The sequence below is a fragment of the Lepus europaeus genome, chromosome 4 (genome assembly GCF_033115175.1).
Source record: "Lepus europaeus isolate LE1 chromosome 4, mLepTim1.pri, whole genome shotgun sequence".
NCBI lineage: Eukaryota > Metazoa > Chordata > Mammalia > Lagomorpha > Leporidae > Lepus > Lepus europaeus.
The window spans coordinates 57,094,697-57,108,573 of NC_084830.1; the positions used below are offsets into that span (position 1 = coordinate 57,094,697).

The following is a 13,877-nucleotide window of genomic DNA, read 5'->3' on the forward strand; positions in this document are numbered from 1 at the left end:
AGCCAGGTGCTTCCTCCTGGTCTCCCATGCAGGTGTAGGGCCCAAGCACTTAGGCCATCCTCCACTGCACTCCCAGGCCACAGCAGAGAACTGGACTGGAAGAGGGGCAACCGGGACAGAATCCAGCGCCCCAACCGGGACTAGAACCTGGGGTGCCGGCGCCGCAGGCAGAGGATTAGCCTATTGAGCCGCAGCACCAGCCAGTACTTAATCTTTTGACCTCAGTTTATGAGGGGCCTTCTGCATGGATTTCAAATTTATTTTTGCAGTAAAGTAAACTTTTCTTTAAATTCAATTTTCCACAAACTTTTTGAAGTTCTCTCAGATATGTTAAAATATTTTTCAAAGGCCTGTATTCTGCACCATAGACCAGCTCTCTGAGCCATGTGATCAGATCCCAGCTGGGCCACTTAAAAGCTATGAAACTTCAAAGCAAGTCCTTCAAATGCTGTGCTGTATCCTTATCTAAGAGAGGCTCATTCTATTTGCCTCAAGGGGCTGTTTGACTCTTGGGTGACTAAAAAGGGGCGTTAGCAGATTGGAAGCCTCCCGGTTTATATACAACAGAGAAAGGGAATGTAAATTCATCCTGTAGCCTAAGGGCTCCTATTCTTATCCTGCAGAGGTGGGGTGGGAAGGTCACAGCCTGAGAATCACCTCCAAATCTTTCTTTCTACTGCATCTTTCTCTTGCTTTCTAACTTTAAAGAAAGGCTAAGCCTTAATTAAGCCTCCCAGTGAAGATTACCTACCACAGGTTAAAACGTAATACAGAGTATATTGATATCACAGGGTCCAAGCCTTAGGTTGAAGGACAGAGGCCCCAACAAGGTAAGTGGCATACTTTCTAGAACAGAAGCCATGCTTGGTCAGCAGGTGTTTTGGTTATAGCCAACAGGTGTGTACTGGAGCCCTCCACACACTGACCCTCAGGTATCTACATAGATGTGAGGCTGGGCAGCTGTCTTTCCTTCCAGTTATATGAGCCACAATTTTTCCTTATTCTTAAAAATCCCTATCACTAGAATAATAAATATTTTACTTAAAAAGTTGTATTGGGGGCAGGAATTGTGGCTCAAGGGGTAAAGCCACTGCCTATAATGCCAGCATTCCAAATGAGCACTGGTTTGAGTCCCAGATGCTCCACTTCTGATCCAGCTCCCTGCTAATGTGCCTGGGAAAGCAGTGGTGGATGGCCCAAGTGTTTGGGCCCCTGCACCCATGTGAGATACCTTGATGGTGTTCCAGGTTACTGGCTTCAACCTGGCCGAACCCTGGTCGTTGCAGCCATTTGGGGAGTGGGCCAGTGGATGGAAGAGCTATCTCTATGTCTTCCTCTCTCTGTGTAACTCTGCCTTTCAAGTAAATAAATAAACCTTTTAAAAAAAAAAGAGTTGGATTTTTGTAGGAAAATTAATTTACTCCTTGTCTGTGCAGCTAATTCTATATTTGTATTATGTATACTCTGTAAATATTCTTGTTTGAAGAATTTTCAAACATGTATACTGTTATATATTAATGTTAGCCGTCGCAAAGCACACCGGACACCGAGTAAGGGAAAGGGTTTATTGGGGAACACCCAACAGCCCGGAGTGAAGGGGCGGCGAAGGAAAAAGAGAAGGAGACCATAAGAGAGAGAGACAGAGAGGAGGGAGAAGAGAGACAAGAGGAGGAGAGAAGCCAAGAGAGGCCAAGAGAGCAGGGAGCAGAGCCAAGAGAAAAGAACCAAGAGAGAGCACCCGTGTTCAGGAACAGGCCCTTTTAAAACTTTGCCTGAGGGCGGGCAGGGAAGCAGGAGCAGCGAATCCCATTAGGATGGGCCATGCGGCCACCTGGCTAAAACCGCGCCAGTTTCCTAACATATACTTGTTTAATTTTTTAAAAACAAATACAGATTTTTTATATATGTGAATATCCTTTACATTTAAAGAAAGGACTTGAGCAGTGTTTCTGGGTAGCTCTTTGCACCAGTTCTATCAAATTGGAAACTAAACCTATGATTTTTGCTTCTGAATGAGTAACATATAATTAGTGGGCTTATTCTCTTCTCATACAAAATATGAAGGAACCACAAGAAAGACAGATATACATTTTATTTAAAGTAAGCTCGGAGAAAATTATTAACAAATTTAATACTACTTGTGTCTAAGGATTATGATTTGGAATTACATGGGCTTCTCAAGTCTGCCAGCTCAAAGTGTGCAAAGAAAAATTCCCATCAAATGTGGTCCATGATTGGCTACATATAGCTTTGGGTCTTGGGAAGGCACAGACAGCTAAAAAGTAAAGCAGAAACTCAGTACTTGCGCATGTGGAAAAGTACGAAAAAGTAAGAATGAAACAAATTTATTAGGTCTGACTTTTAACATGACCAAATAAGAATAGGAAAAGTGCTATAGGGTTAATTAAAATGAATGCCTAAGGCCCAATAAAAAAAGAGATATAAATGTGGAAATAAGATTTTAGGCTGCTGGTGTAGCAGGGAGGAATGGTTTGTTTCAGGGTTATCTTATTGTGTAGCCAGCAGATCTGTGATTCGTGAAGGTCTTGCGTGGTTTACCTTTATGTAACCTAGATCATGTAACACAGTTACTTTTGTTTTCCTCAAGAACTTCTTTTTAATTTTTCTGATTCTCTGCATTTGGGTACCCCCATCCCCAGTTACAAAATTGGAATATAACTGTTGATTTTAGTTCGATGTCTCTGTGAGATGCATTCTGCTATCCATACAATATTTCTCATTTCTTGTTCCTTCAGCTTTACATATGCATAAAACACACCATAGTGGAATTGCCTGTTGAATGCCAGCACATTCATTTGTACCTAAGGAAGGAAAAAAAATAACATGCACCATCAGGTTATTTTGAACATACTACCTTTATGAAATAATTAAGCTGCAGAATGGTTTGCACTGTTTAGTACTGACTTGCATTTAAATAGAAAATTTCCAAGTTGGACCAAATAGAGAAAAACTGGCAATTCAGTAAGTTCTCAAGGGAGACTGTCAGTTTGATAAACAGGCAACAGTAGTTTACAAAGCAAGTTTATAGAATCACAAGACAGTTCCAAATCTTGGCAGTACTTATAGCACATATATTTCCAGGTATATTTTTGGGTATGTTTGTAATTTTGTTGTAAAATTTATGTGAATTCCAGCTAGGGGGCTTAACTCATGTGGGTAAAGTATTTCTTCTTGGCCACAGCTTTTAAAATTTTACATTGTTTTTAGGCCATTTAAGTCCCCTTCAGGGCAATGTCACAGGCTCCTTGGGACTTTGAGTGACATTTTAAACTTGCTTAGGATCTTCTGCAGCAACTATACATAGAGTTGTTTTTTTCCCCTGCAGAAGTTAAATGTGTAAAAGAAAATTTTTTAAAAAATTCTTTTTAATTGTAATAAACTTTGAAGTAAAATAATTCTTTTTTTTTTTTCAATGTTGACACTTAAAACAGAAAAAAAGGAGAGTTAGTGAGTCTCTCATGCAGCTCTGAAAACCTCAAGCTAAGCAGAGAGGAAGTGGAAGCCACTTCTGCTCTCAGGAGTAGGCACTCATTTTTTGTGCCAAATGCAGCTTCCTCATCAGCCTCCTTTGCAGGAATGGTGCAATACTGTGGAAAACACCCCTAACATGGTAGACAATTTGCATTGCTTTAATGTCTCTACGATAAGCACTGCAGAGCTGTTGGAAAGTATTTAAAGCGCAGGCCTTACAGAAAGTTTCCTAATCTGTTTTCTGGAGCCAGTCTACCCTAAAGTTTGGGTAACTTTCAGGGTTTGCCTTTAGTTTTAATCAGGATAGATTAGGAAGGGCCAATGGATTTAGAGAAATGAATAGAATACAATGGAAAAATCTTCTAGGCTCAAGGGAGCCTACTTGGTACCAACACCATCAAAAAGCCCTTTGTTCTATAGTATAGTCGCCTAGAAATTGACCATAAATGGATTAAGTATTCTTACATCTTTTTAGAGAAAAAGAATCTAGACTCTCTAAACAGATTTCTAATTCCTAAGAGTTACACTTTTGTCCATGTGTTATATTATAAACAAAGATAAATCCTTTCTGAAGAAGGAATTAGTGAGATGCGCCAAGCAGAAGGAGTGTACTCAATATTGACATGAGGACGACCTAGCTTTGCTTCTGTAGCTAATTATGATATAGCTGCATTCTTCCCAAAGCTTCACTGACTGTACATCTCTCCGAAGAGGACAACTCTCCAGGAAGCTGTCATATGTGAGCCACGGGATCCTGGCTCTCTACGGCAGAAATACTAATACACTTTTGACTAACAACTACAGATCTGCCTAAACAATTGAGCTGATCAACTGTGAAAAGAAAATCCAAAGTAAGAAAATATTTAAAACCCACATAACATTTCCACTTATACATATACCTCACGTTCATAAAACACATCCTCCAATGTCTTTCCCCCAGTGCCACCTACAGCATCAAACAATGGCTTGTATACCTTAAAAACAAAGATGAGAAATTAATGCTAAAGCAATTTTCACCTATTACAAACATATACAAATATATTCCCCAGCAATACAGAAATGCGCATCTTTTTTTTTTTTTAAAGCTATACCAGAATTCCTGAATGTTCTTTGGATGATCTTTGGATTTCCTGAGGAAACATGAAAATATCTAAATAACAAGAGAGTGGCTGGCATTACAACCTATTGCTTATTTAGGGCTAAAGGCAGAGGCAAAAGCAATTCTACTGTGAATATACACTGCTTGAGCTATCTCTTATGTTCTTGGGGCTTTATGTTCTTGGGGCTAGCTAGGAACATTATGGAGGCTCAGTGAATGCTTGTAGTTTGCATGCTTGTAGTTTCATGGGTTCTTTGACAACTGAAAAAATTCACAAGGAATTGTAAGTGTGGCAAGGATGGAAATTTGGGAGAAGCTCAAATATGTTAAAGGATCTCATGCAATCACCTGTGAGATGTTGCAAAGATTTAGGCATCATTCATGGATTTTTATCCTTCCTGGGGGGCTTTAGAAAGCTACAGGGGAAAATGAGGATGATTCTAGTCCAGGAGCACCTACTAGAGGGTGTGTCCCTAATTGTCTACTTGCCCCAGGGAATGAACTGGGGACAAGCTGTATCACACAGATCTGAAGCTCCAGGCCCTTCAAGAGAGGTTGGATGCTGGAGTAGGAGAAGGACATGAGCAGCTCTCTTTGCTGAATTCTGGCCACTCAGCAAATCAAGTGGAAAAACCAGTACATCCTTATTCCCCCTTGCAATCCCTGTGGACACTCTGTTCTGTACCTACGCCTGTTTCCCTAGTGGGTACTTGAAAGGACCCCTGGGTCAGGCTATTTTACATAACTTGGACATGAGCTCATATTTCCAGAACACCACACCAATCTCTTGGGAAACTTGCTTTATCAAGCACTTCAAAAGAAGCACTCAGATGACCACTCCTTGGAGATTTAAGCAAATGCAGACTTGGCAGGAACCTTAGAAAGCACCAGTTTGGACTAGAAACTTGAAGTATTTCTTTTGTAAAGCTAATTCAGCCACTTGCTAACTTACAAACATCATAACTTCTTTGGTAAGATTTACTGTGTGATGTTCCAAAACACATGTGATCAAAGAACACAGGGTACTTAGGGAGCCAGGGTAATCACATACTCCGTAATGTTCTGCTACTCTCTTCATCTGGTCAAAGTCTTCCGCTTGAGCCAAGAGGCGCAGTCCCTCAGGATAAAGCTTGCCACAGGTCGGATAGAGGGTCTCCCGGTCTTCCTTGCTCAATTCAGTGCCAAAGGAGTTAAGAGTGATAATAAAAGCACGTCTGTCGGCCTCAAACTGAATTTGCAAGACATAAAAGGAATGCAATGTAATCATCTACCCAACGTAAACACAACCCTAAGCAAGTTCATTGCTGAAGTGATCTGCAGGCCTTTCCCGATCTATGTCTAATTATAATGCAGACATATGTTATTAATGTTCCCTTAGACTCTTCTCGGAATGGAGTAACTTCGCCTGCCAGAAAAGGAGCACTCAGCAGCGGTGGTGGCCTGTGACTCTTAAATGTCCATGAAGTTTATTTCCCAGATACTCTGCAATGAGTTATGTATCCCTGTCACATTGGCCACTAGAGCAAACAAATGTCTCTTTCATTAAAATGGGGCTCATACCTACTTCTTGGGGTACAGTCAGGCATAGAACAAGATAATGGAAGTTGAGGTGCCTAGCAGGAGGCTGGGAACAAAAAGTGCATGTGGTGCATTCTAAGTTCCCTTTCTAAATGTGGATGTCAACTAGCAATTATATAATGACACTTTGTGCTACTACTCTTTGGACTTTCTTGGTTTTAGTTCTTTTTTTTAATGTTCTTGGTCAGACATCGATACGTTTAACTCTCTAAGGATTATATGGTACGAAGAGAGGTATCTTCCTCTAGATGTCTAAGTCTCCTTATTTGTAAGATGATAGAGTTTGAATCTATAATCTCCAGGGCAGGTCAACATGATTCATGGCCTGCTTTCTCTCTGTGTTGGACACCACTTTGCAAATGAGCTCCTAGCTCCATATCAGGCTTCTCTATTTCATCTAATCACTCAGTCTTCCTTGAAATTTCTTTTCTTTCCCTTTGGTCTTCATGGTTCTCCTCCTACATACCCTACTCATTCCACCCCAATCTATCTTCCAGATGCTTCCTCTCTGCCTGGTTTGCCATGGTGCCCTGGGGCTAAGACTCTCTCTGCTAGGTACCTGAATTACCCTGGTACCACACTACTTTGAAATATGTGCCTACACTCTAAAATCTTTTTTTTTACTTCTTACTACACTCTAAAATCTTTGAGGACACATCTCTCTTGTTCACTGTTCATTTTTGAATAGCCAGTGTCTGACACATAGGAAGATCTTAGCTGTTTACTGAGGTTAGCAGAGTAGTCTATGATTTTACTACTTTTGAAACTCTCCAGTATCTTCTCCAACGTTGCCACTCAAAGTGTGTTTTGTGGCCCAATAGCTTTGACATCACCCAGAAGCTCAGGAGAAATGAAGAGTCTCAGGCCACAGTTCCAACCTACTCAACCAGAATCTACATTTTAACAAGATTCTGAGGTCATTCTTATACACATGAAAGCTAAAGAGGATTGCTCTACTTTATCTTATCAGCATTATATTTGACTAACTAGCCCACAATACAACCAGACTTGTGAAGATTTCACTCAAACTTTTTTGTTAGAACAGGTGTGTCCTACCAGAAGGAGAGTGAGTTAGCTGTGTGTGATCCTTTTAATTGCTCTCCTGGAAATTACGGGTGAGCCAGACGCAGGGTGTGGCCTTATTTGGAAGCAAAGGCAGCTGCTTCTGGCTACTGAATCTAACCAGTCCTGTCTATAATTTTAGGCCTTCTAGGGATAAGCGAAGAAATGTAAGAGGGAGATTTCCTGCCAATAAGAAATCTTAAAATAAAAATTAGGGCAGGAGGAGTCACAGTGGAGGTAATTGCCCCAGATGTTCTTTTATGTGCTTCTAGTTCTAAGACGTTAGGATTTTAAGGAGGAAAATAGAGCAGGGTAGACAGCACTGCAGAAATGCTAGACAATAGAGGCCATGGCAGAGGAGAAGGCTTTATGAAATAAAGCAGCATATTTTGGTTGCAATTCAAACACAGGGGCAGCAGTTAGAAAAGTGAGGACAGGTAGCTGGGGAGAGAACGTAAAGGGATTCATACACCAGGTCAAGAAGGAAGGGTTTTAACTGATACAATAGGTTGGCTGAACACTCCTTCCACTTTCCAGCTCCTTGTCCTTCTTAGCACTCCAAATAGCCTACAATGTCAATATTCCACTCTAACTCTGCATGTTGTCACATCAGCATCAGATATCATCCTCTCCATAACAGGCCCTTATACTTCTTTCCTAATTGGATATGATTTCCTTTGAACTCCTACCATACTTAATTTTCTTTTTGTTATAACTGTATAGCCATCTTATTCTTCTAGTCTAGAGATTCTTTATGTGTTAGTGTATGCATCCTCTTTGTGAAAAAAATTATAACTTTGGAATTATAAAAGGACTGTTCATTGGCTATCCTGAAGCATAGTTTAGCTTACCATCTAATTGGGGTGATACTAATTTGGTTTAATATTATTCCCTTTGCAAGAGAATTGGCATCTTGTGTGGTTCAGTGTACAATGGGACTTGAAAATGTTCAAGGAAAATGCATCTTATGAAGAAATTGTGGGAGGATTTCAATTTTTTTGCATGAAAGCAAACTTATCTTTTCATTCCATTTTTCCATGCTTTTTGAAGTAGTGTTATTTGTTAGATGCCTTATGCCTTTCCTTTCATTCTTCCTTACAGAGACTCATTGATTCTAAAACCATAGCTTATTTTTGTTACTGTTACGAGATATTAAAAACATACTGTTGTTCTACATCATTATTTGTACATTTCACACAGATTGGGTCACATATACTTGCCATTTCCTTACTAGAAGAAGTACACACCCTGTGGGAGCTGCTGGGTGTAGGTGTCAATGGCAATGGAAGAGAATGAAGTGAACTGGAATCAAGCCCAGCCTAATTATCATGTGTACAGACAAAGAGATATAAAACAAACACTCTACATGCTTCTTTTTTGGTATTCCATTAGCCATATAGACAGAGGAGCAGTAATAAAAGGCAGATGACCTAATACAGTGTGTTTGTCTTGAATGTAAGTCAATTTCTTTTATTTTATATGAAGGTACAATTTGGTAATTGTTGCATTTTGACATGCAAGCCTATACTAATGTTCTTTTCCATCATATTAATACTTTTGTAGTCTACAGCCAAATGTGATTAAATGAAAATCTATGGAACTTTATCAACTTTAAATCCTCTGTAGTTACACAAATAAAAACAAAGGTATTACACAATCTAAAATTGTATAAATTTATGTAAAACTGACAGATCTCTGACAAATCAATATGAAGATTATTGTTGCATGCCATGTATAACTGGTATCTCTATATAAATATAGTTGAAGATAGATTTTTATTTTTAGAGCAGTTTGAAGAAATCTAATCTAATCTGATAGCGCCATGAGGTTCAGAAAGGGAAAATGAGAACACTGGGCATACTGTGTTTGATCAAATCTTCCCACTAACAAGCATTTTTCTAATACTATGGTGTCTATTTTTATACTTCTGAGGATTCTAAAAACATAATTGTTACCTATTTCTGATTTTTATGTGTACACAGTAGGACCTTGCTTGTGAATTAGCACTCACTTATATACAAAAAATTATGAATGGTGAATTAACTGCACAGGGAATATTGCAAAATGGAACATTTTTCTTAATAAACACTTAGGAACTGGAACCATGATGCGTGGGTTCAAATCTCGAAACCACCATGTATTAGCTGCATGATGTTCTTCTCTAAGACTCAGTTGCCCCTTCTGAAAAGTCGATGTTAAAAATCCCATCTTATGGGCCGGCGCCGTGGCTCAACAGGCTAATCCTCTGCCTTGCGGCGCCGGCACACCGGGTTCTAGTCCCGGTCGGGGCTCCGGATTCTGTCCCGGTTGCCCCTCTTCCAGGCCAGCTCTCTGCTGTGGCCAGGGAGTGTAGTGGAGGATGGCCCAAGTCCTTGGGCCCTGCACCCCATGGGAGACCAGGAGAAGCACCTGGCTCCTGCCATCGGATCAGCGCAGTACGCGGGCCACAGCGCGCTGGCCGCGGCGGCCATTGGAGGGTGAACCAACGGCAAAGGAAGACCTTTCTCTCTGTCTCTCTCACTGTCCACTCTGCCTGTCAAAAAAAAAAAAAAATCCCATCTTGTGAAGCTTTAAAGTCCAAGTGAATTCATGTAGATAAGACACTCAGTATTTAGTGCATAGCAAACGTTAGCTATTAATAATGCCATTATATATCTATTGTAAAGTTGTAAGCTTTAACACAACTTTCCTTTCACGTATTTTGTGGATATAAAGTACACAAACCATTTCTAGACCACAAGAATCATCCCAAGTAGAAACTATACTTTTGATCCATAGATAATATGGCTTCATAAAGTGTGGCTAGTAGGAAAATTTATGGGAAAAAGGGGGAAAGCTTCACAGAGTCACTGGGTTGTCTGTGTTATAGGATCAGAATGTCTGAAAGAGACTACATAACTTTCTGACATTTGATATGCCATGAAATAAATATTATTTATTTATTTGATGATTACTTTCTGTGTACTATAGGTATGGACCAAAAGTTTTTTGCAGCTCTCCAGTGTTATGTTAATTTCAAGGACGATTTTGGTTTTATTTTAAGAATTTTAACAGGGGATAGCAAATTATCTTTAACAGTAAAATTACAATGATTAGATGGTTTGAGGGGAGCTAATTTTATCACATGCAGTTTTAGAACATTAGATTAAAATATATGCAGATGATGATGCTAGTTTTTCTTTAAAATTTTTGCCTAAAGGCTTATGCTTATTAGGATTTTCATTCTTTTTTAATTTATTTGACAGGTAGAGTTTTAGACAGTGAGAAAGAGAGAGACAGAGAGAAAGGTCTTCCTTCTGTTGGTTCACTCCCCAAATGGTAGCTATGGCCGGCACTGCGCGGATCTGAAGCCAGGAGCCAGGTGTTTCCTCTTGGTCTTCCATGCGGGTGCAGGGGCCCAAGAACCTGGGCCATCTTCTACTGCCTTACCAGGCCACAGCAGAGAGCTGGACTGGAAGAGAAGCAACCGGGACTAGAACTGGCACCCATTTGGGATGCCAGTGCCGCAGGCAGAGGATTAACCAAGTGAGCCATGGCACTGGCCTTCTTTCTTTAATCTTTTTTAAAGATTTATTTACTTATTTAAAGAGTTACACAGAGAGAGGAGAGGCAGAGAAAGAGAGAGTTTCACTCCCCAATTGGCCACAACGGCCGGAGCTGCACCATTCCAAAGCCAGGAACCAGGAGCTTCTTCTGGGTCTCCCATGTGGGTGCAGAGGCCCAAGGACTTGGGTCTTCTTATATTGCTTTCCTAGGCCATAGCAGAGAGCTGGATCAGAAGTGGAGCAGCCAGGACTTGAGCTGGGGCCCATATGGGGTGCCAGCACTGCAGGCGGTGGCTTTAACCACTATGCCACAGAGCCAGCCCGTAGGCTTTTCTTAAAATCAGAAGTCTTCAAGCTATCTAAATATCCGCCCACCAGTGAAGTCACTATAACACATAGCTTCATCATTAAGAATGTTCTTTAAATAAAACTTAATTTCACAAGGCAAAGCAATGGTTTAGATAAAGCCCAAGATGTTTTTTCTTATTTTTTTTAATTTCATTTCAACGAATTAGGAACCCAGCAAGAGATGTAAATAAAATATTCAAGCGTTGGCCAGTGCTGTGGCTCACTTGGCTAATCCTCCGCCTGTGGCGCTGGTACCCCGGGTTCTAGTCCCAGTTGGGGCACTGGGTTCTAGTACCGGTTGCTCCTCTTCCAGTCCAGCTCTCTGCTGTGGCCCAGGAGTGCAGTGGAGGATGGCCCAAGTGCTTGAGCCCTGCACCCACATGGGAGACCAGGAGGAAGCACCTGGCTCCTGGCTTCTGATCAGCGTGCCGACTGTAGCGGCTATTTGGGGGATGAACCAATGGAAGGAAGACCTTTCTATCTCTCTCTCTCTCACTAACTCTGCCTGTCAAAAAAAAAAAAAAATTCAAGCACAAAGTATATCCAGGATGTCCTCAGATACATCTGATCCCTACTCAGTCTCCATACATTTGCAGGTCAACATTCTCATGCAAGAGAACCTCTGAGCATTGATGAAATCTCTGCTGATAGTGAGAAATTACAAATAGTGTAGCATCCACTAGAGAAGTGGACACCAAAGGTGGCATTTTCTGCATAATGAAATGAGCTTGCCAACCGGGAATTGCCTAATTGAAGGAGTCTTCCTGCTAAACTGGGATGCTCAAGAGTTGCTTGCTGTGGACTTTATTTTAGGGTTTAATTAGGGAACAATATCACTATGGCTGGAACCACAGTGGACTTTGGTGTCAAGTTTTGGAGATTTCCTGGCTGCTCAGTCTTCCTTCATTGGAGGGAATTTTGATGATCACTATAGGAGTACTTATAGTTCACCAACTGTTCATAGTACACTAAATTTTTAGTTTAATTATAATCTACTTTCCACATGCTACATCAAAATGAATCATGACCAAATTTTTATAAGCTTTTTCTGTTCTAATTCCAAAACAACTCTTCTATATAGAAAACTTGGGAAATACTACTCCTAACATCAAATAAAATATACAATAATATGTACTGCTTATTTCATTTCTAGATAGAAGCTTCTAACGTAAAGAAATAGAATTAGAGTCAAAACAACAAAAATTGTATAGGCACTTTTTTTGGCAAAAAATTACAAGACTCTTCCTTACCTCAAGAATGGGACACATAATTTCTGCCGTGACATCACCATGATTCTTACAGAATTTATAGAATGCTTCAAGATAGGACTTAAAAAGAAGAAAGAACATAAGACAATAAAATGAATATATTTTCCTTTTGGAAACTTCCTATTAAATGCTTTAATGGAAATTGAATTACTTTTTCAATAGGGAGCTATTTTATAATAAATTTGGTAGACTTTCATGTTTTAGCATGTTGCATAGACTTAAAAAGAGCTCCATTTAAAATACATAATGACTTAACAAGATTTTTTTTTTGCATGGTTCTTGGACACTTTCACATAGTTAATTTTTACTATTCTAGTAAGACTGCAAAGTCCTTTTTATGAGTTCAGAAAAATGCTTCTAGAGGCCCTATGCTGATATTTAATCTCTTAAAAACACATTTGGATGGTTTTAAGTATGGAGATGTATTGGAAAGACAAGAGAGTTTGGGCTGTAGGCTCAGACTACCTGAATTTGAATGTAAACTCTAATACTTATAAGTTAACTGACTGCTGCCCTTGTTCTCATTTGAAGAATGGGAATAGGATGAATGTCATAGTTTTGCAGGTGAATTAATGAGTTAAGGCCTTTAAGTGTCTTAAAACAGTATCTTCTGTTAGATATGTTCCAAAGATGCCTCTTCCAAGCCCATAAGTCTCTGTATGAAGAGGCAAATTGCCTGCAATGCAATACTTTTGAGAGAACCATGTGTTTGAGTATAACATTTTATATATATATATATATATATGTGTGTGTGTGTGTGTGTGTGTGTGTATACGTGTGTGTGTATAGTATATATACTATACAGAATTTATTGAATTGCAGAATTTGGCTAATGGGCAAAGTAACTTTTAATAAATAACTCTAGTTACGATATATTATATAATCAAGAGAAGCATATGTATAGTATATACATATTATATATATATGGTATATATATTATATATATACTATACACACATGTATATATACACATACATATATGGAGAGAGAGAGAAGCAGTAACCATTGAGCTTCTATGTGAGTATGCAAAGATGCTATGGGTGTGTGAGTAAAAATGGACATAGAGCTACTGAAATGTGGGTAACATAGTTGCCATATCTTCAGAATACAGTCTTGAAAGAATGGAGCTAAAAGCAGACATTATCATGCCAAATAAGTGAATCAATTGCAAGGTTACAAACCAAAGAAAATGTCTCATGAGCACAGCAGCCTCTGCGCACTGCTGATGAGAACACTGTAGAGTTGCAATCCACACACTCAGTAAAACTAACAATAATCAGTACAGACAGATTATGCAATGGTACCTATGATGCCATGTCTGTCTACCAGTTGGTCATTCTGATATTGTTGCACACTGTAGATTAAAATTTTATGGGCAAGATAACTATGAGATTCAGGGACTCTAACAGAATCAAGAACAAAGATAGAGTTTACATACAGGTTACTATGTATTATGTTAGCTTTAAATGGATTGATACAGTTCAT

General features: G+C 39.6%; 1 protein-coding gene across 1 annotated transcript in view; it reads right to left on the reverse strand.

Moving 5' to 3' along the window:
* Nucleotides 1–2,660: 2,660 nt before the first annotated feature.
* Nucleotides 2,661–13,877, reverse strand: part of ATP6V0D2 (ATPase H+ transporting V0 subunit d2) — a 53,544-nt gene continuing 42,327 nt past the window's right edge. The window contains exons 5-8 of the mRNA XM_062189516.1: nt 12,375–12,452; nt 5,643–5,819; nt 4,392–4,466; nt 2,661–2,822 (exon numbers count right to left, since the gene is read on the reverse strand). Coding sequence (XP_062045500.1) covers nt 2,661–2,822; nt 4,392–4,466; nt 5,643–5,819; nt 12,375–12,452 — 492 coding nt within the window. The remainder of the gene's footprint in view (nt 2,823–4,391; nt 4,467–5,642; nt 5,820–12,374; nt 12,453–13,877) is intronic.